Source organism: Mirounga leonina, unplaced genomic scaffold, assembly GCF_011800145.1.
Source record: "Mirounga leonina isolate KUSES-001 unplaced genomic scaffold, KU_Mleo_1.0 Mir_96, whole genome shotgun sequence".
NCBI lineage: Eukaryota > Metazoa > Chordata > Mammalia > Carnivora > Phocidae > Mirounga > Mirounga leonina.
The window spans coordinates 7215305-7240563 of NW_023270871.1; the positions used below are offsets into that span (position 1 = coordinate 7215305).

Genomic DNA, 25259 nt, shown 5'->3' on the forward strand with positions numbered 1-25259 from the left:
AGCTTTCTAAAGAAGGTTGTCCTTTCCCACCAACCCTCCCCTCCCACTTCGATTGCTCCCCTTCTTCCTTCTCCCCCAACCCCCAACAGGAAGCAGACATTGGGAACTGGTGTGTGACCTCCTTTGTTTTTGTTTCTGCTTTGTCATGAGTAGAGGATAGAAATGCATGTCTGGTGAGGGAGGGTAAGAACACAGGACTACTTCATTGTGTAACAGCTGCTTGATGGCCTTCCCTCTGCATACTGTCAGGAAGACCATCTTCTTCCAAGGAGAGAGCTACTGGGCAGTGAAGAAGGCAGCCAACTTTGGCCGGTCCAGCTAGTCTGACTGGCAGAATCAGCCATGGTCACTGTCAATGGTGACATGTTACAACCAGCAGTGCCTCCAGCTCTCTCGGACACTGTCCCTCTGTCGGTGTAGTTTGAACACACTGTCATTCGATCAACATTTAAAGACTTGAATTTAGTAAAACTTTCTTCGAGCTCTCTGAATAATAATTTCAGTAGGAATACCAGTTTAACTTCTTAACTAATTCCCATTACCAGTTTATAGTCCATCAGAAGCTTAGGCAGGATTAGCATTGAGACATGCACCGTAGACGCGTATATTTAAAATATCTTTTAGTTCTCCAGCGCTCATCATTTACTCTTCTGAGGTGATAATTAATATTCATATCCTTCCCACACCCTCTCAAACTAGACTCGTGGGAGTTTACACTACATGTCACTCTTTTCTCTTTTTTCAAGCTCTACACCCAACGTGGGGCTTGAACCCACGACCCCAAGATCAAGAGTCACACGCTCTACTGACTGGGCCAGCCAGGCGCCCAAACCAAGTGTCACTCTTGATACAAAGCTCTGCTAGAACTGATCAGACAAGCTAATAATGTGGAAAGCCAACTTTTCAGTACTTACCTATAATTTATTTCTCTACACCAGTGGCTCTCAACCTGTGCCACACATTGCAAGCACCTGGGGAACTTCTAAAAATCATGACACCCAGGCTGCACCCCAGACAAATTGACTCAAGTCTCTGGCAGCAGGCCAAGGCATCAGTGTCTTTTAAAGCTCCCCTGTTGATTCCAATGTACAATTACAATTAGGAAATGCTGCTCTTAGGGCTTGTCAGCTTACTCATTTCTGAGAATTGAATTAAGGACACATCTGAGCTTGTCATTTTTCCCTTCTGGGAATTTTTTGAGAAGCAAGAGAAAATTGCCTAACAAAAAAGCTACTATTTTTTGCCAGTGCTGAAATTAGGCTTGAAATCACATGGACCTGTATTTTAATCCCATCTCTCCTACCTACTGCAGTATAAACACCACTCACTTCTCTCAACTCCAGTTTTTCACCCATTTCTAAGTGGACATAATGCCCACCTTCTGGAATTATTGTCAGTATTAAGGAGACAATATATGTAAAGTATTCAACATGATATAATATGGAAGGTGAGGTATATAACATGGTATTAATAACTAAAATAAATATGTAGTTGCAAGTCAAAATCCTCATTTTCAAAATGAAGACTCCAAAGAGAAAATAAAAATGAATCCCAAATCTATTGTCATGATTTTGAGTGCTGATCGGTGTTGATATTAACATTTTTTCAGAATGTGGGACCACTTGAGTTAGAACACTCATTTCTCCTAGTGAGAATTAATTTAGGGCCAAAGCGAGGCTCTCTTGTCAAGTGTGGCTTTCTTTTTAGACTTGCTGTAAATGGATATTGAACTATACTGTCTCTAGGTTTAGGCTAAAAATCATGAGAGAGCAGGAATTATTACTAGTTCAAAAATTATTGTTTGTGGCTCATCAGAGAGGACCTGAGAATGTATGGTAGCCATTTGTTGTCTTTAAGTGAAATATAAAACAACTTCTACTAGGATATTCAGACATAATTAGAGAGGTCCTCATTTTAAGGCCAGTACCTCTCAGACTTGGGAAACCTCAACAAGATGCTAAGGAGGCGAACTTTAGGAATGCCAGCTATCTTCAGCCACAGTCGTAATAGCTGAAGCAGGAGGTGACTGAGAAGGAGCTAAGCAGCCAGCTACACTGCAGTTCTTCTTGCCTCCAACAAAGAAGTTATGTACTTTCCCACTCTCATTGTGACTCATTCCATTTGCTAAGAAAAGTGGCTTATGCCATTGTTGAACACTGCTTTCAAGTTCTGATATATTGGATTCATTTGTTCTGTATAAACAGCATTCAGTTAATATTATTCCCTGCCCTTCCTCTGAATTAACCCAGCTTCTGGGACCTCTGCTTCACACTCTCTCACAAGTCTGTAATCAAAGTGTCAGCCAGGGCTGTGGTCTCACCTGAAGGCTGGACTGGGGAAGGATCAAATTCCATGGTTGTTGGCAGGATTCCGTTCTTCAAGGGTTGTTAGACTTGCTAGTTATTGGTCAGAGGCCATTCTCAGTCCTTAATCACGTGGTTTCCACCAACACGGCAGCTTGCTTCACCAAAACCAACAAGAATGAGAATCTGCTGGCAAGACGGAAATCACAGTCTTTGTAGCCTAATCACAGATATGACATCCCCTCAAATCTGCCATATTCTGTAGGTTAGATTAGATTACATTAGCAAATTATTCAAGGAGATGATATACCAAATCTTACAAACAACAGGAAACAGGGATCATTGGGGCCACCTGAAGAGTCTGTCTGCTACAGCACTTAACAGCACATACCCAGACGTGAAAGGAAGAAGGAAGGAAGGAGAAGAGAGTGCAAGGAAAGAGAAAGAAAGGAGGAAGGTAGGGAAAGGAGGGTACGCAGTGAAAAATACAATCAAAAAAGGCAAATTAAAAATAGCTTGGCTGCACTACGTCTGTATCAGAGTTCCTGTGTGGGCACACACTTCATCACATTAGCACCACAACTATGAACCATGAATTTCCCATTTCTTATTTAGAATGAGGAGATAATAGGGGGCTTTCTATACATCGGGAGTTAAAACGTAACAGAATAAACAGGCATACTAAGTTTAAGCAAGAAAAATGTGTTTCAAATTAATTTTTTTAAGTTTTTTCCCCCAGCTAGCAAAATTTTTTTTTTCCTTTTCTGTTTCAAGTTTTTGGGTTGGGTTTTACTATTCTTGCCATTGTGTGGTAGGCTTGTTGCACAGGGAATATGAGAACCTGAATGGTGTTTGCTTTTGGTGTTCTCTGGTTGTTTCGGCTTAAAGGCCAAAATTATGTTTTCATTGTGTACATTATTATTAATGATGATATACATCGTTTATTGTAAACGTGAAGTTGTAAAGTAGCTTGAATCTCATCTCTTCCAGCCTCTCTATTGAGGAGACTGAGGCGCAAACGGCTTGGGAAGATCAGGGCTGAAGAGTATCAGAGCCATAACTCAAACACAAATCTCTGAATTTGTAACCCAGCGCATGTCCTCTTCTTAAACTTCTATGCAGAGGAGTAGGCAGAATCTGCAATACTCTCCTCAAACCTGCAAGCATTAAAAATAGTTGTGGCTTAAATATGTTTTATTAATCGCTTATTTTCTGGGAGGGTCTGCAAATAACCTTTTCAGTTCTTCAGCTAATAGAAAAAGAAATATTTCCAGGTATTCTACTGTATAGTAGGTGCTTACTTAACGAAACACACACCTCTTTCACTATATTCATTTGTAGCAGATCATACAGGCCCCTACATTTCAGTGCTCTCAGAGAGGTTCATAGGTGCTGACCACCTAGAGGGGGCTGAGCATCTGCCCTTGGTACCAAGCAGATCCTATCCATGCCCTGAAACTCTTGTCAATCGCTTAGTTAATACAGGAAAAGGAATATCTCTTACAACCATATGACCATGGAATTTCATTAAGAAAGACATTCTACCACCCCCAACATGTGTTCTCAGGGCAAAGGACCTATCTGCAACTCTGGATTTCCTGAAGATTCATTTTCTTGTGGCCAGACTCTTTGGGGCAGCAGATGTTCTAAAATGAGGACACATTTCCCCAGCCTGAGCTTCTTCACTGCATTCATACGGGTATCAGTGGAAGGAGGATGGGGTCTCCATTTCCCAGCCCCTTACCTTCTTACCCTGCTCATCTTTCTACGTGGGATTCCCCCCTCCCCAGCCCCCACTGAAAGGGAAACCCCACAAGGACCACAATGTTAGCAGTTTTGTTTCCTGCTCTACTCTTGGAAGAGGGCCTGGCACAAGGTAGATGTTTTGTATTTGTTGAATGGATGGCTGAATGATGGATTCACTTAGAAGGTTTATAATATCCCATTCATTATGATTTTGCTGACAAAGGGAAAAAGAGGCGTGTTTTGGTTCAGAACAGCAGATATGAACCTGGAACTTGGAATCAGGGATTTTTATGTGTTTGGTTGCATGCTGTTTATTTCTAAATTATGTTTTAAAGTATTCATAAGACTCCTTTAAAATTGAGAGACTCCCTATTGCCCAGGGATGAGAGCTTTAGATCAGAGAACAAATATATTAAGTTTCAAATCTAATGGAAGACTAATCATATAAGGAGGGGAAAAAAAAGAAACTTGGCCATCTCCAAAATGGCCATGGAACTCAGAGAACAATGAGAATTGATATACAAAAAATGAGTTTTGTCTCAGACTTGTCTGCTGCAGATTTCATAGATGCAGAGGCGTTTGGGCTAATATCCTAACACATAGGAGGCAATCACCACTTCCCAAATTTGAGTTGACACATAAGTATGCAGAAGTTTTTTAGTCATCATCTACCTAATGAATGTACAGTCATCATCTACCTAATGAATGTATAGTCATCATCTACCTAATGAATGTACCTAATGAATTCTTTTTAAAGAATGCAGACCTAAGTGGCTTTTTATAAAAAAATTTAAAAAAATCTATAAAAAGAGGAAATGCCCTGTAGTGGATGCTGCGGTCCCAGGCCACGTCCCTTTGTCCCACCTGATGCGAGTGCATGCATCTGTGGTGCACAGCCGCCATCGTGCACATTGTCACGTCCACTTCGGGAGCCTGTCCAGGCTTCTGTCAAGCCAGGCAGGATCTTCAGCCCTTGTGCGGGTGTGCCCTAGAAGTTCATGGGCATGAACACCTCCAGGGCAGCCCTCAAGCAGTGGAGAGCGGGGGTTGGGGGATATACACCGCAGCCTCCCCTCCTTCTCTAGGACACACTCCATGCTCTACAGCTTCTCCGAGAGGCCTCTGTGGAGGTGGGCCCCTGGCTGGCCACCGTGGGAACCCACTGGACAACACACGTTGTTAGCTGTCCTCCCTCCCCTTTCGACTCTCCCTGGCCCCTCACTTCCTGTTCCTGGGGTCACCTTCCAAATAAACCCTACCTCTAGTTCTGGTTTCTTAAACAGGCCCTAAAAATAATGTTTGACATGAAGACAGAACAGTTTGTCCCTGAAATCGAGAGCTGACAGAGAAATAACTGGCATTACAACGAGCTCCTAAACTGTGACCCAGGAAAACAGTGTCTCTGGAGGAAATGGTTCTTCTTTACCACTTTACATATGAGTTTTATTAGGACCATACCTGACCTTCCTGATTTCATGCTTTGCCTTTTCTGTTTATTCTGCAGATTCTTCTGGGAAGCCTAAGTTCACCAAGTGCCGTTCACCTGAACTAGAGACTTTTTCATGCCACTGGACAGATGGGGTTCGTCACGGTTTGAAGAACCCAGGATCAGTACAGCTGTTCTATATTAGAAGGTGCAGGCTTTATGCCTTTCTGACTTTTCCATGCCTTTCTGACTTTTCCATGCCTTTCTGACTTTTCCCTCCATGGATTTTCGGTTGAAAGTATACTGAGTTGCATGCAGTGGTGGACATAGAAAGCATTTTTTTTTTTTTGATGACTTAAATGTATACATTTATTCAGAAAAAGTTAATTAAGCCCTTACTATGCGTTTGATGCTATTTAAGGCACTGGAGATACAGTGCTGATTACAAAAAGGGTAAGGACCCTGGCCTCGTGGAGCTTCATTTCCAACAGGGGAAGACAGACAACAAAAAAATAAGTAAAATAAATAAATGTCAGCTAGTAAAAGGGTTATTAAGAAAAGTAGAAGCCAGAAAGAGGATAAAAAGTGCCCACACTGTGAATGAGTACATGCGTGTGCATGAGAGTGTGTGAGGGTGAGTGTGTAAATATGAGTGAGCATATGTGTGAGTGGGTGAGAGTGTGGGTGCAAGTGTGCATGTGCAGGAGTGTGTGTGAAGTGTGGGTGTGTGTGACAGAGGGAGTGGTGAGTATGTGCATATGAGAATGTGTGGAAGCAGGTGTGTGGATGGATGTGCACAAGGATATGAATGTGTACGTGTATATGAGAGAGCGAGTATGTGAAGGTGTGGATAAGGGTGCATGAGTGTGTGTGCATGTGTGTGTGTGCAGGGAGCTTGGGTGATGCTTTAGATGAGCAGCTCACAGTGGGCCTTGCTGACGTGCTGTGTTATAGCAGAGACAGAAGTGCAGTGAGAGAGGCCCACAAGAATGTCTGGGGGAAAACTGTGCCGGAGAGGAAATTACAAGTGCAAAGGCCCTGAGGCCAATCTGTTTGAGGAAAGCAGGAGGCCCGCATGGATGGCACAAGGTGAAACATGGGGATGTGACATGAGCAGAGGTCAGAGACTTAGCCAGAGCCCGACTGCGCCAAGCCTTGTTGGCCATGGCTGGGCCTTGAATTTGACTTCATCTGTGGTGGGCTTTGAGAAGACGTTTTAAAAGACTCAGCTTAGTGTCTAAGTAGAAAATAGACTATGTTCCTATTAAATTAGTTATACTCAGTAAGGAATTGTAGTACTTTTCTATTCCATTTTGACCGGTGGTCTTCTAAAATAACAGAGGAAGAGTGAAATGAAGATGTCTCAATATAATCACCATCCAAGTAGTTTCTTTCTGACCCCGCACCTGGAATTATTTCCATTTCTGTTTACTCTTATGTTGTACCTTTTTTGCCTTTTCTAAGTTTTAGGTTCTAACATTTTATCATTTCCCCGTTTCCACCCAACCCCCAGGGGAAGCCTAAGCCAAGATTCAAGGGTAGCCGGGACCCTTTGTCCCAGGGTGGGAGCGTTCACGGGTCCAAGGCTGAAGCCATCTATGCCACAGAGGAGCAGGGGAAGGGAGGGAACAGGCCGGGAGCAGCCAAAGACGTGGGCTCAGGGCCAGCAAGCCCGCATCTCGGCCTGACTCTGGCACTCGCTGAGGAATGCCACGCAAAGTAGTCAGTTCACAACTCAGCTGCTTCATTTGTGAAACAAGAGATGGCAGGTCTTGTCTTATGCCTTCTCGTGAGAGTTTGGGTCGATAATACATGAAAAGCGCTTAGCACTGCGCGTGGCACAGCATAGATAATCACCAAATGGTAGGTGCTGTTACCCTTGGTAATATGGTGGTAATTTAAAATCATAATGATACAGAAAGCCAATTCCTGGGCTACAAAAATGACTTTTGATTCTCTCCGGCTACTGATTATTGGTCTGTTCTGAGGCCGTTGTTAGTGCAAAATGGGGTACTCAGTATACAAGTAAATAGTTTGAGGTAGCAACCCATACTGGCCTTACCCACTTCCCCGGTGTGAGGGAGGTTTCCTGGATGTGCCCCAGAGGGCACACAGATACGACATGGCTGGGCACCCAAGGCACTTTTTTTCTCTTAGGGCTGACACTACAGAGAGGTGGGGGTGAAGAGGCTACACTGCTTTGTGGAAGTACATTTGGACAGGAGGCTTATATGTTTGGTAACACTTTGGAATATCCGTTGGATTGACTGTTAAAGGGAGAGAGATTTCGGAGGTACAGAGAGCCGGCTCAGTGAGGACAAACTGAGTTATTTGTGCAGGCACAAGGAACTAAACTGAAGAGAGAGAGGGCAGAGTCGGGCCCACTTTATGGAAATGGGTTATTACCAACCCTAATATTCACCAAATCTGAACTTGAGCAAAAAGATAAATCCAAAGGTATAAAACCCTCACAAATATATATTTATTCCTTACTTTCTTCCATCTGGGTCACATGTGTTTGCCTCCAGGCCTCCTCTGCGCACGCTAGGCCTCTGAGCACCCACCCCCAGTCCAAAGCCAGGCTCCGTGCTAACGGAGATGCCACAGAAAGGGTGACCAGGTGGAGGGCAAACCTAACATATTTGGAAGGATGTCGGTAACTTTTGCCCTAGTGGGTTTTGGGATCCCAGGGGAAAACACTGTCACATCTCCAAACCCCCAAGCACAACCTAATGATTAGGGCCAATCCCAACTTGCAAAATCGGTATTTTGTGTTTTCCCTACAAAAATATAATTATTTTGAATATCTAGCCAAAATCGCGTAAGCCTCCAGCCCGGTTTATCTAGGAAGGGTAGAATGCAAGGGTCTAGGATGTCAGGCCCAGACCACCCCAGTGAGTACACAGCTGTGTCAGCCTTCACACTGGCCCCTGGCACAGAGAGGACCGTACAGATGCGCTTTCTGACTCTCATCATTGTTTCTCAGAATTCAGGTCCCAGGCAACTCCTGGAACGATAGAATCGTGACCCCTCTTCACGGACACACGAAGCTGGGACAGGATTTCATCCAGAACTGGAGCAGGGGAGATAGGAAGGCTCGGGGAAGGGGCCCATGCACTGGGCTTTCAGTTTTACCAGCCTGGCCTTGGTAACTAAAGCACAAAGGAGCCTAACCCGCGTGCGTGGCTGTCTCTGCCCCCGGCCAGGGGAGCAACCTGACTGCAAATCGCAGGCACCACAGCAGGAGGGTCTGGGGGGGCCTGTTGGAGATGCTCTGCTCTCAGCTCCCTGCCTGCAGATGCCTTAATGTTGAAGAAAGTGGGCTTGTGAAGGCTCGATCCCAGAGACTCTATCCCACCACTTCTGTCATCCCCCACGCTCACTCCCCTCAACAAATGATTTCCATGCAAGGTTCTGGAGGAGATGAGAAGGGAGAAAGGGCACTGTTGCTTTTCCTTTTTTCTAGAGAAAAGATTGAATTTTAAGCCTAAAACACATGATCTGTATGTAATGAAAACTGTGGTCCTTAGAACATAAATGATGTTTTATTTTTAGGATTTTTCTTCCAGTTGCTAGATGGAAAAGCATTTGGATAGAAAGTATTTCTTCTCTTTATTCTGACTTTTACCAGTAGTCCCATTGTACAGCCTTCCTTCCATTTCGCAAGATGGACTAGGAGCAAACCTCATGCACTTAACTCTTAGGGGTACGACAAGGAGAAGGTAGTTTCCAGAAATTGGTTTTGGTCACCTGTGTAGAAGTTCAGCCCAGGGAACACAGGCCAGAGTCCCTGTTTTGCAAGTCCATTTGTTTTTTTGGCTAAATTTAAGAGTTTAAAAATAAGTTTTAAATATTTATTTAAAATAAAATTCAACTTTGGTTAATGAGGGGGAGGGCCCTGGGAGTTGTGTTTTGAACTAACTGTTCCTGTACTTAAGATAAGTGCTTTAAGTTGTTTGCTCTGTGGGACTAATGGATTTGGAATAATCTAAACAAGGTTTTTCATGCAGTCCCCATGGGGACACATCAAAGTTGAAAAAACGTAGAACACGCAGAGCTAAACTTCCTATTACAAATCCAGACCTGCGAAGCACTGTACTACATCCTTACATTTTAATACTAACTTTTATACTATCAACTATGCTAAATATATTTCTTTATCTGTCTTATTATATAAGAGCCTCATTTCTCTGGGCAATCTTGCTAAACCGTTCTCTTTAATATACTCTTACTTAGTTTGAAAGTCAAGATAAAATAAACCATACTGTAGGTCAATGACCCACCTATCCCTAATTTTTAATCCTTTTCCTACTACTCTAAACATACACACACACCCCTACACATTTACACACATATATACATATACACATACACACGTACACATATATACACATACATAAATACACACATATACATACACACTCCCACACATACACACACACACCACTCACGTTTCCCATCAGGGATGAATCTCCCTCTCATCCAAGGGTATGCAACTTTTAAAAATCTCAACCAGAATTTAAGCCACAGTTCACTGGCCATGTTAATCCCAAGTTCTTTCCAGCAGCTGATGAGCAACTGTCTCAAGGACCCCCTCATAGTACACAAGTTTCTTCCCAGTGCCAAAGAGACCAGCCTGAGTAACAGCTGTAAAGAAAGAAGCGTGCGTTGTCTCCCAGCTCATCCCTTCCTTCCAGTCCCTGCCTTCCCTATAGCCTGTGGTGTCCTGGTCGCTCATTGCTACCCAGCACCCGTCCCTGAGAGGGGCGCTCACAGACCTCTACTCTCTAGCCTTCCAGCCGCAAGCACCTCAGCCTACACAAGGTCATTCCTACCTTCTTCCCCCTCAGCCACAGACCACCTGGTTTTATGTCTCCTTGACTTATAAACCTCCTTCTCAGCTGATACCTCATGAATAATAAGCAAATAATGAAGTATTCCCCCCAAGTAGCAATTCTAATTTGAGAAGTTTTCCCATTTATTCCATTGCCCTCCCTTCCTTCACCATACTCATGCCCATGCTTGCGTACCTCAATACCTTTGACTACTCAGTTCCCTCCTTCCTTTCCCTATAGCCACGTATTAAGCTTTTACCCATCCTTCAAGATTGCTAGAAACACCACCTCTACCTTGAAGCCTTCCGTGAACAGCCAGAGCAATCATTCCCTCTTCCGAACTTTTAGGGAGACTAATGAGCACTATTTGTGAGCACAAACCCACACTGCTTTGTAATACAGTTTTTTAATCCTTCCTCTGAGGCAGGAGTCATTACTTAGACACACGTGCATCCTGCATAATGTCCAGCACAGTGTTTTATATATAATCAATGCTTATTACATATGAATGAAATGACTACAGGATACCAAAAAAAAAAAGTACTCAGATGGTAATTTCTGAGTCTCCTTCTAGCCTGAAGGTAGGAACGCCATCATATTAATCATTATATCCACACAAGCTAGTGGCAGCTGGAATGCTTCTATAGGACGTATATAGTAGGCAGCCAAAGATGGTTTGCTGGACTCATTCAGTCAGTCAGAGGGATGGGACTTGGGAGGGCTGTGTCACATTCTAGCACATGTTCACTGTGTTCTGGCAGGGGTGGCCTTGAGTAGGAGAAATCCTTGCTTGCTCTGCATTTTTGTTCAGGCCCCCATGGCAGCTGACCAGGGATTTCCCTTTCCCTAAACTCTGCTTCCTTCCCCAGTCAACTTCCTGGCATCTCTTCTCCATTCAGCTCACACCCTGCCAATGTTTTAAGTCATCAGGGTACATGCTACTCTCTGTAGTGTGGGGTAGAGGTGAATAACTGGATGGCGGAATGTGAATATGACCTTTTGTCTCTTTTAGGGTGGGGAGAAAAAGGCTAGGATCCCCATGTTTCATAAATGTCACCTGAAGGTCCAGCATGTTTACAATGTTCTCATTGCTCTTCATGTAATTAAGGAAAAAAAAAAACAGGAATATGGGAAGGAGTTCAAGACCTCAGGAAGACTCCCCCAAGCCTAAGACAGCCTTGGGGAGATGGACGCAGGGTACAGTGGTTCAGAGTAGGGTGGTAGCCGATTTTCCACCTCGAGGCCCCCCAAATCTCCGTGTCACTCAGCCTGAAGAATGCCATCGGTGTGCCTCCTCAGTCTCTTCCACCATGAGTTGGGGAAACATCCGGGTCCAAAGAGTCACTGTTCTTTGGGAATCTTTATAGTTTGGAGTTGGCCCTCTGTAGTGTTTTAATAAAGGAACATTCTAAACCTCCCTAAGCCTTGGAACCCTCATCTGTTCAATGTGGATAATAAAGTACCTACCCACAAATTACTTAATTTAGGAGCTGGCACATCATATGCAGTCAATGCACAGACGCTTTTGCTGTTGTACGAGTACCAACGGCCTCCTATCAGTCTGCAGACACTGTGGATGAGTCCACAGATGTGATACTTCTTGGCAGTGATGCCGCTAAAATACTTGCTTGTGAAATATTTGTGTTTCGGCTTATTGAATCTGACTATCAGGCACCTCACTTTGACTTAAACCATGGCATGATTTTTGGAACAATTCATCCTTTTTTACTCTCCATTTCAGGAGCACTCAAGAATGGACTCAAGAATGGAAAGAATGCCCTGATTATGTCTCTGCTGGAGAAAACAGCTGTTACTTTAATTCATCTTATACCTCCATTTGGATACCCTACTGTATCAAGCTAACCAGCAATGGTGGTACGGTGGATCAAAAGTGTTTCTCTGTTGAGGAAATAGGTAAATCACAGGTTTGTGTTTTATTTGACATGGCTTTAGATTAAATAAGCAGGGGAGCCTCAGTGTCCAGGCGTATTCAAGTAGGAAGACTGTCATTATAATCTAGGTGAATGGAGGTCTACTTTATAGGGCATGAGATCAGCTAGTGAACAAGAGGGAGAAGGCAGGGAGAATGGAAGTTGGCTCTAACATAAAATAACCTGGCAGTAAATGTTGTCAAGAAAAGAGTGGGAGTCTTGCAGAATCTTTTCCTTAAGGAGGTCTTTCAAGCTGGATTATGTTCTTGGGTCCCACAAGAGACAAACTCAATGGACTTCTAGGAATCCTTCTTTCCCAATTTTTCAAAATGATTATTATATTCAGATCTGAAATATGTTGACCTTTGACTCCTATCATCACTGTAATAAAAGCCTAGATTTTCTTTATCACAAAGCATAATAATTCTGGAATTTTATGTTTACAAAACAGCCGAAAATCAGTTTAAAGACATGTTTATAGGATCTTAAGACAAACACTGGAGATAATCAGAGCTCAATGAGCTAAATGAAAGATCTAGACAGATTATCCCTTGCCCATGGTGTGGACACAAGGGGAAATGAAACAAAACAAAACAAACAACTGTAATTGGAATATTTATGTTTATTCTATAATAGTGTAAACAGCAAAATATAAAGAATCAAAGAAGGACTTTGAGCAGCTGATGTTGGTCCCTCAGAATCTATCCACAAAAGCTCATCTGTTATAGAAATTGCTTGGAGTTTCTCTGACACATGCTGTCCTTACACGCTTGTGTGTGGTTTCCCAGGCACTGGCAGACTGGAAGAGGCTAAGAGAATGTGGCTAGAAGCTGCAGGCAGAAACAAATAAATCTGATAGCCTGTCAGGGAGAAGAACAAGCAGAAAAGAGAACCCAACTGCATAACTTGCAGAGACTATTCAGTGTATGCCCCAATGTCAATAGACGTAGCTGTTGAGTGGCTGAATGCATAGTAGTAAGAATTACCGGGTCCAGACCCATGTTCTAACCCTGTCCCTGCCAGTAGCTAGCCCCACTCATTTCCATGGCTGACTTTCACAGAGGGCCTACCATGCCCTGGATGCTGTGCTAGGTGTGGTGCCTACAGAATGAGTAAGATATGGTCAAGTAGGGGAGGCAGGTGTGTTAAATAATTGCAGTACTGTGTCTTAGGTGCTGGACTCGAGGTGTATGGAGGACACTGTAAGCCAAGGTAGTGGCCAAAGGTACAATGATTGACTGGGCCCGAGGGATGAAGAAGGGCTGCCCAGACATGGTGGCAGTTCAGTTACTCCTTAAAGCATCGGTGGGAGTTGCCAGGTATACCAGATAGACTGTGTCTTCCAACAACTACTAAGTTCTGAAAGTGACAAATGGCACAGAATAGTGACGGACTCGGGAGCAGTTAGGCAGGCCTGACTGATCAGCCAGAGAAATTGTAAGTGGTCTTGTGTACCCCACAAAGGAATTTAGACTTTATCTTACTGCCAAGAGGTGCATTTGAGGATGTTTAAGAAGGGAAATGACCTGAGGATAATAATAGCTAACACTTACAAAGCCCCTACCTATGGGTCAGGTATAATAACCATGTGAGAGAGATTCTATCATAATCCCCATTTCACAGATGATGACATTGAGGCTCAGAGCATTTAAAGGCTAACTCAAGGTCGAACAGCTAGCAGGCAGAACTGAGATTTGAACCTAGGCAGCATAGCTCCAGAGTCCACACTCTTAATCTCAAGGTTATCCAGTGCCACCTGTTGTGTTACTAATGTCTCAGGGAAATCCATCCTGCTGCAGTGTAGAGGGTAGATTGGAGTAACACAGACTAGAGATAGAGAGGTCAGAGGACTTGGTGATAATCTTTGTGACAATTAAGGCAAAAGATGGTGACAGGCAGTTACAACCATAACAGGGAGGGAGGGAGCTGGGAGGGGGAGACCGCAAGGAATGAGGTGAACCTAATCTTAAGAAGACAACACAGGCCTTCAGCCTCCTCACGCATTGTATGAGTTTTCTGCTGCTACCTCACAGGGCTCATCTTTGGGTTTAAAGCACTGTATTATTAGACATTTGTTGTTCATTCATGCATTCAGCAAATATTTATTGAGTCCCTTCCTTGGGCCAGGTACATTTCTAGGTGCCAGGAGCAGAAAATGTCTGCCCTCATGGGATTTTATCCCAATGAGGGTGGAAAGAGACAATACTCTGAGGAAAAACGACACAGGGAGGGAGAAGAGGAGTGCAGGAGCGTTCGCGATTTTAATAGAGTCATCAGAGCTGGCTTTGCTGAGTAAAAAAACTGAGAGAACAATGTGTCCATCTGAGGGAAGGGCCCTTCAACAAGAGGGCACAGCAAGGGTAAAGCTCCTGCGGTGGGAGCATGCCCTTGCTCACTCGAGGAACAGCGTGGTGGGGAGAGGGGCTGGCACAGAGCCAGCAGGGGGCACGTAAGAGGCCACATCTGAGGGATCCGAGAGGCAAAGTCACTGCACCCTTGAAGCCCTTGGATGACTTTGGCTTTCACCTGGAGTGAAAAAGGAAGGCTTTGGAGGGTTTGAAATGAGTGATGTGTTCTAATTCAAGTGTGAAAATAACCACTGTGACAAGTGTATTGAAAATAGACTGAAGGAGGACAGAGACCCCAGGAGACCACTTCGGAGGCTAATGCAGCAATATGGGCAAAAAAGTGTCATGGCAGGCCTGGGTTGTGGAGGTGCTGGTGGTGAGCAGTGGTTAGAATCTGGGACCATCTTGGGGCGCCTGGGTGGCTCAGTCGTCAAGCGTCTGCCTTCGGCTCAGGTCATGGTCCCAGGGTCCTGGGATCGAGCCCCGCATCGGGCTCCCTGCTCTGCAGGAAGCCTGCTTCTCCCTCTCCCCCTTCCCCTGCTTGTGTTCCCTCTCTCGCTGTGTCTCTCTCTGTCCAATAAATAAATAAAATCTTTAAAAAAAAAAAAAAAGAATCCGGGACCATCTTGAAAGTACAGCTGACAGAATGTGGGGGTGGTGAGAAAAAGATGTGTCAAGGAAGAGCTCACTCATTTCATCTTGAGCACCTGGAGGAATGGAGCCACCATTAGCAGAGAGAGGGAAAGTGACAGAGGACCACATTCCAGGCAGGGGACCAGGGGCTGCCTGGGGATGTACTCGGGCTCAAGTGCTTTTGCAACATCTCAGAGGAACTGTGGAATACAGCACGTGGCAGGATGTACAGAGGGAAGGGGGAGCTTGTTATGATGCTTATAACAGTGGTATGAGCCCTCTCAGAAAGGACCATGTTCCATATCTTCTATTTAAAGTAGAAAGGGGAGTTTTTAAGATGAAACGTGAGTAATAAGTTGAAATTTTTCAACCAAAAACATTTTTAATATTTTGGTCTCTTCGAGGGTTAAACTTCAGTATCAGAATTCCTCAGTCCCCAACAAATCCAGAAGGGCGAAGCATTACTATCCTGATTGTAGCCATATGCAACTCAGCTATTTTGCAGATCCCTCCAATTTAATTTCCAAAATGTGGTCATTATTAGTCATATTTGGATTCCCTGTTTTTTTAAAGTTGTGTCCACTCTACAGGAGTCAATATCATGCTCCTTCACAGTAAGGTCTGTTTTCACTCTGGTTGAATGAAAGAGCTTCCCCTTTTGGCCACCAGATTTTAACAGCCAGTTAGAGCTCCTCACACTTATATCTGTAGGCAATTCTCTGGCCAACCCTAGGGATCCAGACTGTGCAACACTCTAGATGACCTTCTACAAACAGTAGAAAAGAAAGTAAATCTTACTCTGTATCTACAAGTGACTTTTGAAAACCTCAGTACTGAGACCCAAAGAGGAATAATTTATCGGGAACTATCTAGAATGTAAATTTAGGTATAGTTCCTAGCTTGGGAATCCGTATTTCTCTTCATTGGTCTTTGGGAAGTTGTAGTCTTTGCAGTTCTGATAAGCAGAATACAGCTGACTTACCAGAGAATGTACAGTATGTCAATAGAAACCAAGCAAAACACTATTTCAGATTGTTCACATGTGGTTAAGTAAGAGACAGAAAACCCTGACTCATCACCATTTGAGAGAAGAGTGCAATGCCTTCCTTCTTATGTCTGAAAAAATCATCACATGTGGCTAGGAAGACAACAAGCTAAGGAGCATTAGCTGAGGGTTTGGAAGAATTGTTCTAATAGCAATACAGAAATTAATAAGACAAGATCCTTGCCCTAGGTAATAAACAATTTGGAATAAAAAAGATTTCTCTATCCCTAGTTCCAAAACAGCCACATGTTTAAATACTCTAGGTCTTTGTGACTCTGTTCTTCAGTTTCGAGTTACAATGAATTCCGTTGCCAAAATCCCAAAGCATTAATCCTATCAGGGCTAAAAGAAATGTAAGACATGGCAGATCCTCAAGAAAAATTTTAGATCAGATTTTAAACTTGAAAAGGAATTTTTTGTAGGGGTTTTCTTCAAAGTTAAAAACAGATCATACTCAAGTCAAAAAAAAAATGATACTCTTATACAGTGAGAGTATAATAAGAATATTGGAAGAATTCAGGGTATGAATAATAAAAATGCATAAAGTAATTGGTCTCTTCAGGAAAAAAAAAAAACACTCCATTAAATCAAGCTGTTCCTGTCTGTCTGTGCACTAACTCTCTGTCAAAATGCACAGTGCAACCAGATCCACCCATCGGCCTCAACTGGACTTTACTGAACATCAGTTTAACGGGCATTCATGCCGATATCCAAGTGAGATGGGAACCACCACCCAATGCAGATGTTCAGAAGGGATGGATAGTCCTGGAGTATGAACTGCAATACAAAGAAGTAAATGAGTCCCAGTGGAAAATGGTAAGATATCATTACATATCACACTTTAAAAGGCTTTGCCTTTTCTTCTTTTTATATCAACAACACCTCTCTCATTTACAATTAGACTTCCTTTTGACCTAATTCCACACGCTCGTGCTATAGACTCCATATTTTCTTATTTGAGAAAAACAGACATAATCAGTAAAATACCATCTTGGAATTCTGTCCAACAGCAGATGCTTACATGGAGCTTCTATGGAAGCCTAAGGAAGGAAAGGAAAACTATCTCCCCAGTCATCCTCAGTGGCCTGTTTAACTTTTGAATAAAGTTGTATACTCTAGCTACTTAAGCTATCTTTGAGGATGTGGCTAAACATGGGAAGAGTCATGATCAAGGTCAACAGTGAGCTATGGCTACATATTCTCCCATGATTTTAGTTGCTAGTATTTACAAGACCCCCATTAAAGTAAGTTCATAAGTGACTCCAGGAAGGAAACAGAGGAAGGGAGTTTGTCCCCTAGAGGTCTCAGAAGGATGTTTTGTTACATACCTCAGGGAAGAATCGAGCTAAACGGTTTTTATGTAGGCGAGTAGCACGGTGGTGGTTGACCTCTGAACTCCTTACGTCCTTGACAACTATATGGGAACTAGGCACTTAGATAAGTTCCACATGGTGCACAACAAGGAGAAAAACAGGATTATCTTGCTGCTCCCAGTATAACTAATTCTAAATCAGTCTAACCACAGAGTCATAGCCCTGGCCAAGCCAAGTGGTTTCTGGCCTGTCAGCAGGTCGTGCCCTGTGGCCTGGCAGATTCACTCCCAGAATTTTGAGACACCAGGCCTTGTCCGTTCAGGGATCTGCTGAAAAAGAAGCCAATTTTGTCATTAAAGTTAAGTTTAGAGCAGCTGTGAACAGTTAAATACTGGGCTTTGAGGTGCTGTTTTCAGCATTATTTTAATTTAGATATCTGTTCCATTAACTTGGTGCAAAAAAGCCCAGTTGGTGGCTGAGTCAAAGAAGACTTTCTAAACTCAAGTTTCAGTCAAACATGTATTCAGCAACCAGATATTGAAATAACTACCGTGCACAAGGCACCGTGGCAGGAGCCCCAGGGAGCAGTTCTCAGAGTGTGAACTTGTGCAAGCCCTGAGGGTCCCTGAGACCCTTTCAGGGAGTCCACAAGGTCAAGACTGTTTTCCTACTAATACCGAAAGGTTATTTCCCTTTTTCACCGGGTTGAGATCTGTAGCGATGGTGGGAATATTGCTGCCAGCTGAGCACAATCAAGGCGGTCATTCCAAACCGCGCTGACCGTCACCGCGCTCGCCACCCCCGTGCGCGCTCGCCAACCCCCGTGCGCGCTCGCCAACCTCTGCGCTTACGGTAACGGGGAGAAAGCCAGCCTCACATAAGGATTGTCTTGATGAAGCTGCACATTTTATTAATTTTATTAAATCTCAACCTTTGATGACATAGCTTTTTAATATCCTGGGTGACACATGTTGAGGACACATAACGCACTTCTGCGGGTACTGAGGGGCCGATGGTTGTCTTAATGAGGCACGCAAATGGCCGAGTTGCTCGCTGCACCAGCTGCTTTTTTGCACGGAACACCATTTTCACTTGAAAGCACAACTGATAAACTAATAGATGGTTATTCATAGTGAAGTTGGCAAAGAGTTGGCAAATATTTCTTGAAAAAGAATGAAGTGGGCTTATCAGTCCAAGAAAAACGATCGACAGTAATTGTTACCAATGAAACTTGAGCTTTCAAAGGAAAATTCGAGTTTTGGAAAACTGGAATCTGATCTGCAGCAGGGAGCTTGAGAGCTTTCCCAGTCTTTGAAGACTTTCCTGACGAGATCAGTGGTGATATTAGCTAAAGTGATTTTTTATATTGTATAATAAAATGTGTGAACATTTAGAAAATTTGCATAACTCAATGAGCCAATATTTTCCAAATGACTAATACATGATGTAACCAAAATCATTCATGGGGAAATGATCCATTCAAAGTGCTAGGTGGAAACGTGGATGTTAAGGTAGCAAGATACGAAAGATTCATTGATACAGTTTCAGATTCTACATTGCAACTAACCTTAAGTAACTACCATGCTTACCATGCTAGTTTGATCTGTAGTCCTGTCTGACTGGATTAATCCATCTCCCAAAAAAGGTCTTAGGCCTCTGGTCTTTGATGCGTCTCATCCATTCTTGGCCCTGGAGCCAGAGTGATCATTCTAAAACACACTCCCTCGCTTCAAATTCTTTTCATAAACACTCAAAAATATGCACACACTTAAATCCACTTTTTACTTGCATGATTCTGTGAGTCTTGACAGATCCATAGGGCTTGGGAGCTACCACCACAATCAGGATAGAGAACAGCTTGCCATGACCTTCATCCTCTCCCAAACCTGAACCCTTGGCCACCACTGATCTGCTCATCTCTGTAGTGTTGCCTTTTCCAGGCAGTCATTGGAACGGAACGATATAATAACTAACCTTTGACTCTGGCTTCCTTCACTCCTCATAATGCATATGAGATTCCTATTGCTGAGTGTAACATTCCTTTTTATCGCTGAGAGTGTTTCATCGAACTGTAAAATTGGTCAGGCTCACTCTCTGTTTCACATGGTGGTTGTGAGTATTAAAAAAAATTCCATTTGGTGGAAGCTAGTTGAAAAATAGAAAAGACCAGATCAGTGTCAACACCCGAGGGCACTTAGCACAGCGGTTCCACCCTGACCTCATTTCTACATTCCACACTTGGACATATCCACTGGGATGCCTCAGGGGCTCTCAAAAAAGCAACATGCTCAAACCTCCTCCTACCTCCCTAGTCTCCCCCTCTCGGTGAATGACAACATGTCCATACAGTTGTTCAAATTTAATCCAGAATATTGTCCTGACATCTATCGGTATCTTACTCTTCTTACTCCTTAGCTCCGAATAATCACCAATTCCCATTGATTCATGCTCTGAATTAGATCATGGATTGGTGTCATTATTGTGTCTTCTCTGGATCACCTCAACAGCCTCCTGTGCAATGTCTCTGTTCCCACTCCTTCCCCACTCTGAACCACTTTCCATGGAGCAGAGTGATATTTGCAAAATTCATAGATTTCTTTATTAAATAACAAGATTTCTGTCTATCTATATAGACATGTCTATAAGCAAATATTTTCCTACTTTCTTTATCCAACAGAAAGTCACAATTATTCTGAACTATCCCCAGGACTGAATTTTTCTGTAGGCAATCATATTTAATACTATAGGGTAAGATGTGTCAATGGGCACTTTTCCAAAATTAACATTTCTTAGAAACTTAAACTACTGCTTGTTGAGTTTTGGTATTAGTGTTGAAGACTATCCACATGGGTGCCTGGCTGGCTCAGTCAGCAGAGGATGTGACTCTTGATCTTGGGGTTCTAAGTTCGAGCCCCACATTGAGTATGGTTACTTCAAAATAAAATCTTTTTAAAAAAAGAAGAATATCCACAATTTTCTGAAAAGGCTATTAAAATATCCCACCTTTTCTTCACTATATATCTGTGTGAGACCAGATTCTATTCAATGCACTTCAACCAAAACAACACAAAAGATTTAATGCAAATTTAATACAGAAGCAGATGTGGCTTCTATTCTCCGCCATCATTGTATGTGCGGTTGACTGTTCTTCACCATGTCTTCTCACAAGACTTTCAGGATCAAGCGATTCCTGGCCAAGAAACAAAAGCAGAACCATCCCATTCCCTAGTGGATTTGGATGAAAATTGGTAAAATCAGGTACAACTCCAGGAGGAAGCATTGGAGAAGAACCAAGCTTTGTCTCTAAGGGATCGCACATGAGATGGCACACATATTTCTGCTGCATGAAGGCAGGTGTTCCTATCCTCTTACTCTGTAAACATCACTACTATCTGAAGAATACGCATGTTTTATCAGGGAAATTATTTTTCTCTGTTACTCTGCTTCTGCCATAGTAGGTTGGCTCAGTAATAAATATGTGAGACCTTTTGTTAGAAAAAAAAAAAATACAGAAGCAGATGTAAAAATACAGCCATCTTGTATGAAGCCAGCCATTAAAGAGACTTGCCAAAATGTAAAAATGTAAAACAGTGTCACTCTTCTCACAAAATTATATGTTGTTTTGGAGAATACAATAATTTTTTTAAATTAATATTATTTTAATTTTAAAATTTAAAAAATTCCTGTTTCAGTTTCTAAATGGTGAATAGGGATAAGCATAACCCAAATAAACCAAAATCTTTAGGCTTCTCAGTAATTTTTAAGGGTAAAAAGGAGTCCTGAAACAAAAAGTTTGACTATCCAGGAAAAGCAAAGATGTGAATCCAAACGTTAGCATTCATAGATTTACTAATCATAGTTTCAACCCTGAAAGTCCAGTGATCTAGCTGTATTTCAGCTGATGCACAGATACGAAGCTCGTACCCTGAGCCAGGTCCATGGGAGCATGGGACTTAGTCAATTGACCATTCAGGTGTGCATCCCAGCTTGGCTTTGTCACACTTTTTATTGCATCTCCGCTAAATCTCATTAGATAGTCCAAAGGGGTCAGTTAACTTTTACTTCACTTAACTTGTATAAGTGAAGTTACGTCTTCATGGCATGTCTTACAAGGGTCTCAGACAGAGTTGTCATGAATACCAAGAGTTTATCTGTTAAGACTTGACCTCTGCTGAAGAAATTCACAATCTAATTGGTTATGAGCACAAGTGCCATAAGCTTAAAAACAAGTGAGATTCGTAAGTAGAGGGGGAAAAGCTAGTGTTTGTTGCGTGTATCAGGAATCCAGGTTACGACTGACAATGTGGAATTTTGTATTACGGTGCCTTTTTTTTAATTAAATGCATTTTGAATATAAAAGTGATACTAATGGTGATGTAGTTGCTTAAACTATGTACCTGCTAAATCAGGTTAAGAATTTAATGTTTTTTAAAGAAGTAATGAGTGGCAAAGAATTATCCACATTGTATGGGCCATCTCCTGAGCACCCACTCTATACCCAGTATTGTGCTGGGCTTTGGAAATGCAGAGATAATGAAGGCGTTGTTTGCAGCAGGGAATTTGCAGTGTAATATAGAAATTGGAGCAGTGTAATAGAAGTATAAAAAGTAATCTAAGATGTGACTATCTGTCAGGATGGAGTAGGAAAAAATGCCAGGAATGACATCTTAGAATATCAACAATCCTTGCACTGAGGATTGGCTCATATAATCTTTAACAAGAACTCATAAGTTGCATAGGCATTCCCTCCAAGGCAGGTGGCAGGGCTCAGTGCCGGTGGTAGGAGCCATGTAAATGAAATCAGGTTTGGTGTGGCTGCTTTGGAGGGTTGAGGGAAGATAAGGGGGCCGGGGGGGCAGAGATCAAATCACTGAGGGCCTCTTTTTGGTTTTGTCATTAGTGAAATCTGTAATGAAACAATATTGGTTACAATAACAGAACTTAGGGCTTCAAAACTGGACACACACGTTTTAAAGAAACCAATAAGATAAGTTTAAAATTCAGAATCTTGCCTTTAAAAAAGCATTTTAGGCATGCAAATATATCATATATTAAGAAGCTTCAGGGGCGCTTGGGTGGCGCAGTTGGTTATGCGGTGACTCTTGGTGTCAGCTCAGGTCATGATCTCAGGGTTGTGAAATCAAGCCCCGCATCAGGCTCCATGCTCAGCACGGAGTCTGTTTGGGTTTCTCTCTCTCTCTCCCTCTGCCCCTCACTCCCCACCCCATGTGAGCTCATGTGTGCACACGCACGCACACACTCTCTCTCTCTAAAATAAATAAATAAATCTTAAAAAAAAAAAGAAGTGTCAATAAAAAGATACAAACTAACCATCCCATATACACATGGGAAAAAACAGGAACCTTGTGAGTAGAAACTGAGGTGAAAGGAAATTTATTTTAGAAGCTGCAGGCCCAGCCTCTGACTTAATAAAACAAATTATGAGAATCTTTTTAATGTGAAAACTCCATGCTGTTGAAAATATAAGTGTTCCTAGTTTTCTGTAAATAGGAGCAAGGTGTTCTATCTGAAAGCATATGAAAAACCCATATTGAATACCTGCTTTGAGTATTTGACTTGAAGGAAAACACTGTCATTAGTTGGGCCTACCTCTTTCATAGCCTTATGTCTAATAGCCGTACTACCCTTCCCCTGGAAGGTAAAAGAATATCGTGACCTTAAGGGTTGTGGGACCTTGATTTTTATTACCAATGACTCTAGTGACATTTTTTTTGCAAATTTTGAATAGGAAACCATTTGAGGTAACTTTAAGCCCTCTAGAATATGCAGAATAGGTATGTAGTTCCTTCTAATAGAATAATTTAGACAATTATGGTTTTTCTAGGACCCTTTCCAACTCTGTGATCTTATGAATGACTACCCAGAATTTCCAAAGAACAAACTGTGCACATGTGTGTGTATATTTGACTGATTTGTTTTGGTGTGGAAATATGGGGTTTTTTTTTTCTGTTCTTATGTCTTCATATAAAACTATAATATCCCAAAGGGTAGGCAACATATCCGTAATTTTCTTTATAGCTCCACCCAACTAGAGGGTATTATGCTGAGCGAAATAAGTCAATCAGAGAAAGACATGTATCATATGATCTCACTGATATGAGGAATTCTTAATCTCAGGAAACAAACCGAGGGTTGCTGGAGTGATGGGGGGTGGGAGGGATGGGGTGGCTGGGTGATAGACATTGGGGAGGGTATATGCTATGGTGAGCACTGTGAATTGTGTAAGATTGATGAATCACAGACCTGTACCTCTGAAACAAATAATACATTATATGTTAAAAAAAAAAAAAAGATAGCAGGAAGGGAAAAATGAAGGGGGGGAAATCGGAGGGGGAGACAAACCATGAAAGACTATGGACTCTGAGAAACTAACTGAGGGTTCTAGAGGGAAGGGGGTGAGAGGATGGGTTAGCCTGGTGATGGTATTAAAGAGGGCACGTACTGCATGGAACACTGGGTGTTATACGCAAACAATGAATCATGACACTACATCAAAAACTAATGATGTCATGTATGGTGATTCACATAACAATAAAATTTAAAAAATAATTCTATTATGCTTTGATTGTATAGAATATCTGACAGCCTAGCACAAACACATAGCTGCATTTCTTTAAACAAGTCTATTATATCTTGGGTTTATACCAAAATAACTTTGAGGACTGTGATCCATATAACAGACTTTCTCTACAAAGTTATTTGCCTTGATTTTCCTTTAAGTAGCAAACTTCTTCAGTGCGTTTTATTTTTTCCCCATTAGAACCTTTTATTCTGAATTTGTTGGGGCTTCAAGAGAAGGGCTTTGCCCATAATTCACTGGGCCCTGAACTTATGACACCAACTTGTAGTTGGCCAATTAGGAACATGGCCAAACTGCATTCTTCTTGGGTCTATTCAGTTAATAAATGGCACTTAATTGATGGTTTCTTTCATGTAATCTTTACCAAGAACTCATAAGTTGCATTGATTATGCCCCAAGAGATGCGAGACCGATGGTAATTCAGGTGAGCACCTCTGAAAAGATTTGTCAGCTTCCTGTCCCACTCTAGCCAGATTTTCTGGAAAACCTTGGAAAATGACTGAAATTCCCCACCAATCTGAGACTGCAGATGAGTTTTCACAACATTAACTGGGGAAACAAGATTCCAAACAAAGCACCCAACAGACCTCCACAGATAGAATCATTGTGTAAATGAGTGCTGTGAGTCGTTGCGTAGGCAGATGCTCCTTAATGGGACCTCAAAGGCCAAAGGAAAGACATTGCTGAATCCATTACAGGAAAGAACAGGCACCAAGCCTCGATAATACTCTCACTCCATGGCATCTGAGTGCCTTGAAAGCCTGGTAAGTGTTGGTAAATTTGTCATTATGCTTGTGGTCCTGGAGCAATGTCCGAACTTTCTCCATTGGAGTGAAAAGTGCTCCTGCTGTCCCTGCAAGGAGTGCGGCCACACTGCGGGTCGCAAACTCGTGGGGTACTGCTGTGTTGTCAGAGGAGGCAAGATAAGTCCTCGTACTGGCCAAACCCAAGTGCCAGTGTAGTCGTCTTCTGCATCGGTGGGGCAGGATCCTGCCGTACGAGTTTGAAACCATCTCTCCTCGACTGAAGCACTGCGTCCCAGGTTTTGATTCCGGACAGCTGTTGCCAAAGGGCACCT

The 25259-nt window shown here is 42.6% G+C and overlaps 1 protein-coding gene and 1 pseudogene across 3 annotated transcripts in view; one reads left to right on the forward strand and one right to left on the reverse strand.

The window, feature by feature from the left end:
- Positions 1-25259, forward strand: part of LOC118006412 (growth hormone receptor) — a 257995-nt gene that overhangs the window by 219639 nt on the left and 13097 nt on the right. For all 3 annotated transcript variants that reach the window (XM_034999068.1, XM_034999066.1, XM_034999067.1), the window contains exons 4-6: positions 5554-5683; positions 12052-12224; positions 16905-17083. In XM_034999068.1, coding sequence (XP_034854959.1) covers positions 5554-5683; positions 12052-12224; positions 16905-17083 — 482 coding nt within the window. The remainder of the gene's footprint in view (positions 1-5553; positions 5684-12051; positions 12225-16904; positions 17084-25259) is intronic.
- Positions 24531-25259, reverse strand: part of LOC118006435 — a 1256-nt pseudogene continuing 527 nt past the window's right edge.